At 44.2% G+C, this 5,261-nt stretch overlaps 1 protein-coding gene across 1 annotated transcript in view; it reads right to left on the bottom strand.

Annotated features, from left to right (window-relative positions):
• ZAR1L (zygote arrest 1-like) overlaps window positions 1-2,225 on the bottom strand; it is a 3,875-nt gene extending 1,650 nt beyond the window's left edge. The window contains exon 1 of the mRNA XM_019523796.1: window positions 2,148-2,225. Coding sequence (XP_019379341.1) covers window positions 2,148-2,225 — 78 coding nt within the window. The remainder of the gene's footprint in view (window positions 1-2,147) is intronic.
• Between the last annotated feature and the right edge of the window lie 3,036 nt (window positions 2,226-5,261).

A 5,261-nucleotide genomic window follows, 5' to 3' on the forward strand; every position in this document is an offset into this window, starting at 1 on the left:
CCGGTAGCTGTCCGCGCAGTCGGCGCCGCCCAAGGGCGAGGGCTCGGCGGGCTGCGCGCCCAGGTAGGCGCCGCTGCCCTTGCTCTGCTTCCAGCTCGGCTGCCTTGGCTTGGGGCCGCCGCCGCAGCCCGGCGCCATGGGCCCGCGGTAGCCCTGGTACAGGCTGTAGGGCGGGTAGACTAAGCTCTCCATGGCCGCCCCCCTGACACGTGCCCGCCGCCGCTGCCCGCTCTTATCCCGCCGCCAATTGGCAGGGCGCCTCCCTCCCTCCCGCTGCGCCCCCGCCCCCGCCGAGCCCCACCGCGGGCGCAGCGCAGCCCCCGGGGAAGAGGATTTCCTTCCCTTTCCCCCTACCTCGACATGCTGAAGTCCTGTTACCCTCCGGGATATTACTCCTCAGAAAAGGGGGGAACTTCGTGCTCCTGATTGGGAACGCACATGCACCCCCGAGAGTGGAGGTGCACCCCCTGCGAAAAGGCGCCGCCAACACTGCGGCCGGTCACCGCTCACGCCCCTCCCCCCCCGCCGCCGACGCCGCTGGCGGTGTCTGCGGGCAGTCCGCAATCGCCGCTGGCCGCCACCAACACTGCAGGTGGCATCTGCAGGTGGTCACTGGCGCTCGCCACCCCTTCCCGCCGCCGCCGACAGAGCTGTTGCTGCCTGCGGGAGCTTCCCGCTTGCCACCGTCACACTCCCACGGCTGACAGTGCCGCCATCTGTGGGAACTCACCGTGTCCCCCCAGCCTCCAGGGGCACCCCGCGTTCATGGGAGGAGCAGATTTGTGTGAATCCATAGTCCTGTACCCAGTCCTGGGCCCGTGGTCATTTATTCCCATTAACGAGCCCATGAAGTCAGATGAATGTCTCCATCCGTGATTCTCAGTCAGGCTGGCACCTCGGGTGCCCTGAGGGACTTTCCCAGGTGCCACTGGTAGGTGTGCAGAGGTGGTTGGCAAGATACAGCCAGAGATTTGAAAGAGTGTTAAAGCCCTTCTGCCCAGCCAGGGTGTTGCCTTGCTCTATGCAAGGGAAGAATGGCTCTGTTATTTTGCTGTCCTCAAAAAAATGGGTGAGAACTAAGAGCTGGTGTTTTCTGAAGGGTGCCTCAAGCCTAAAACAAGGCCACAGGTCCACAAACCTAAAAAGAATTACTGGTCTATTGGGTGGTAATTCATCTGGTTTTATAGAGGACAGACCAGTTTTCTGGTCCTCTGTCCTCTACTGATATGAAACCAGACACCTTCATGTCCTCTATTTTTCACCGCTCAGCATCCCCACGCCCCCCGCTGCCAACACCGCTGCAGCTGCCTGCAGGAGCTCCCTGCTCCCCACCACCAACGCCACCACTGCTGCCTGCGGGAGCTCGCCATGCCCCCCAGCCTCAGGAAGTACGCGATGTTCATGGTGGTAGGGACAGGGGGACAGTTGCACTAAATGCAACTGTTCTCTATTCTTGAGACACGTCGATGGCCACCCTACTGGTCTACATCATCGGCTCTCCTAAGGGCGGTGTTTCCTATGATCTGCTGAAACAAGAAGACAAAATCCTTTGTATGTTATACCTACCCCATCAAAAATGGAGAGTGAGTTGATGTTTTCCTTTTAATTCTCTTAGGAACAGGACTGGAACAGATTTCCTGTGTCATAGAGTCCAGTCTTTTGCTACCATAGACAATCGTGTTAGACCACCCTTTTTACAAATTTATGAAGAGCCATCTTAAAATCAAAAGACAAGTCAGTCTGCTGGAGTGTGGCAATTATGGCACTCCAGCATCCTCCTGAATCTCTCATTTATCACCGCCCCATGCCTCAAAATGGTGGCGGGGCACTTGAACTAAAGCTCATCGAACAGGCCTTCTTTTAAGGTAAAAGGAAATTAAAGCACCTCCACCCCTGGAGCACATGTAAAAGTGCCCTTAATGTCTTGAATGGTATGATCTGTTCTAAGATTGGATTTACTTTTTTCACTGCTGCCGTATATTAGTGGCTCATAGGCATCCTGTGATTGACTAGTACAACCAAGGCTTTCTCCGTCTTGACTGTTTCCAGCTGATGAGCTACCAGCCTATAGTAGAAATTCTAATTATTATTCCTTTTTGTACTATTAAATTCCATCCCATTGCTATTCTTCCAGTCTGCAAAGTCACCCATCTTTCTACTCTGTTATTCTGATCCTGCTCTATGTTGACACTGCCTCCAGTCATCAGTACATTGCATAATCGCATGTCTGTTTTTGTGTAAAAGTTATGAATGGAAATATTATCAGTTCCAAAACTGATACTTGAGGAAATCTACTAGTAACTACGCAAACCTGATGGTTCCCATTCAGCCCAATTCATTGCCATCTCCCATTTAGTCAGTTATTCACCCAACCATTGTACAATTGCTGCTGGACCAATGGCTTCCTGTGCTAGGTTTTCTAGAATTTTGGGATGAAAATTATCCAAGTGCCCCCAGTTTGGGCACATTCATTTCTTTGAGTTTTTCTTCCATTTCAGGTGTGATAATTTCCATATTTATATCTTTGTTCCCATTAACTATACTGCCCTTATTATAATAATTCTTATAATTTTTATCAAAACATTTTCATCATTGGAAACTGAGGCAAAATACTGAATTATCTTTTGAGTCTGATTATCTCTACTCCATTCTCAGTGCCTAGGATCCCATTTCCTTTTTCCTTCTCCTCTTCTTTTATGAAGCTGAAGAATCTTCTACAATTAATTTTAATCTCCTTTGTAAAATCACTTACTTCTGTCAATGTTTACATTAGCCCCACAATTCTTGCCCCCAAAGATATAATACCTAGTACCTTTTCCCATTCTTCAGAGGTTTTAGTGCCCTTCTTACCTTGAGGTGGTTATCCAGGTAAGTGTGAAACCTTCCTTGCACTTTCTGTCTCTTGCTTATGATGCAAGTTCAGGATAGTTTTTGTATTACTGATTAAAAGAAATTCCAGATTGCCTCAGTATTCAAGTTTTCTTCATTTGAGTTGCCTTCACTAATTAGTTCCCTTCATTTCTCAGTCTTCCTTTTTGAAATTGAAAACTATAGTACAGATTTTTGTTATTAGTCTAAAACAACTTGTGATTCCGTCAATACAAGTATATTTTGCACAACTAGCTCTTCTAGCATATCCTTACTATTTAATCAAATCTAAAAATAGTTGGAAAAAATTCTTCTTTGCAAGCTTTTGGGTATAAATACCTGAAAGCTTGCAAAGAAGACTTTTTCCAACTATTTGAGTTGGTCTAATAAAAGATATCAGATTGACCCAAAGAACCTTGTCTGCCTATGTCCTTAGACAAACACAGCTACAACCTATCTGCTTAGAACTTGTATGACATTCTGGACATGCTGAAGTCAACGGCAAAATTTCAGTTGACTTCACTGGGGCCAGGATTTCACCCTATAGCTCAGCTGTGATATTTGTAAACAGAGAGTCCTTTACAAATGAAAACCAATATTTTAACTGAACCTGGCAGATAGAACAGGCTCATATTAACTCACTTCACTAGGCAGAAAAGTCCTGAAAGCTACACTAAATATGTGTAGCTTTCAAGAGTGCAGAAGCATCACAAATGGGACCAGGCACTTGAGGCAGCTACCACACACAAGGGCAGCACTGGTTCTGGTGGCTGCTGTTTTTTTCTGCCTCCCCCCTCCTCCCCTGATCCCTCCCCACCCCACATTCAGGCTCAGAATGGCTGTTTCAGTGGCCCCACCCTAGTTATACTACTGGAAGAGTAGCCCTAAGTGTTGAAAACACTGTAGCAAAGACTTAATAGAGGCAGCAACATCCCTGCCATCAAACAAAGGTTTAAAAATACCTTGAGACTGCAGATCTTTGGAAGGACAATAAGTACACCCTTTGAAGACATGAAAGAGTTGTAACATTTGCTGTGATGGAAGGGCTGCTGTTCTATATTTCATTTGTTCAAAAAAAAGAAAAAAATGTTAATTGTTGACATGGAGAAACTGATCCCCCCAAAACATTTTTTAATCAGATCTGGATATAAACTAAATTGCAACTAGACACAAGATCTTTGGAATATAGTCAGTGAGCTGTGTGTTAAGGCCTTTGAATGGAGACTCTTAATCATTGCTACCCATCGTTGTATCCTCACTAGTCCATCTCTTAGGACTTTTATACACACAAAGTTGTTTGTATCTATTTAACTATACTAGACCTGGAAACCAATAAGGTACATTTAAATTGGTGAAATCCTCCAGTGTGGAAGCTGTCATGCTGCTATAAATGTACTAATATCTGTGTGATTAAATAAGTTATTTATATGTATAACTTATTTAATTGCACAGATATTAGTACATTTATAGCAGCATGACTGCTTCCACATTGAAGGATTTCAGTGTTCAGAGGATGTCTTTTCGTAACAGTATCACAGTAGGGAGTTGCACTAATTTCACTGTCATTTTCCTAGTTGATATGGTTAAATCAGTACAAAAATTTTTTGAGACTGCAAAGTTTGCAAAATTCTGTTCTTGCAGAGAAGGTAAATGATTTCTTTGTATTTTTCTTCATCATAAATAATGATGGAAAGATGTGTGTCCTAGATACAATCTTTTCTAATAATAAAGATGAGGAATGATCAGCGAATGAAGTATCAGAACAAGTGACTCAAGAAAAAGAATGATTAAAAAAGCTGTAAGTCTCCAGGTCCAGATGATATACATCTAGTGCTTCTAAAAGAGTTCAAGTGTGAAGTAGTCAAGTTTCTAGAAAAATCTGTTACCAAAAAGCTACTATACCAAAGGATTGGAGAGTAGCAAATGCACCAATATTTTAGAAAGGCTCTAGGCAGAGAAGGCTCTTTGGATAAATCTGATATCTTTTATTAGACCAACTCAAATAGTTGGAAAAATGTTTTGCGAGCTTTTGGGTACAAATACCTTTCATCAGATTAAAGAAGCGGCTGCAATTTGTCTGTGCTCTTCACATTTGTTTTGGAGAATTACGGATGAATAAACTTCATATCTGTGCCTAGACAGAGAAAGGTAGAGTGATTGGTTGAAATGTCTAGTTAAAAGCATTAATAAAATAGTTGGAAAGTCATAAAATGTTAGGGCATAACTAGCACAGTTTCTGCAAAAGAAAAACATGTCTTGGTATAAAAATACTTTTAACATGTCAATAAGGTAGGGAAATAAAGGAGAACTGATGGTAATTATTTGTTTAGCCTTCCAAAAGGGCTCTTGACAAAGTTCCTCCCAAGAGTCTAGTAAAGAAACTTGAGAAGCAA

Source organism: Gavialis gangeticus, unplaced genomic scaffold (assembly GCF_001723915.1).
Source record: "Gavialis gangeticus isolate Ggan-Ray unplaced genomic scaffold, GavGan_comp1, whole genome shotgun sequence".
NCBI lineage: Eukaryota > Metazoa > Chordata > Crocodylia > Gavialidae > Gavialis > Gavialis gangeticus.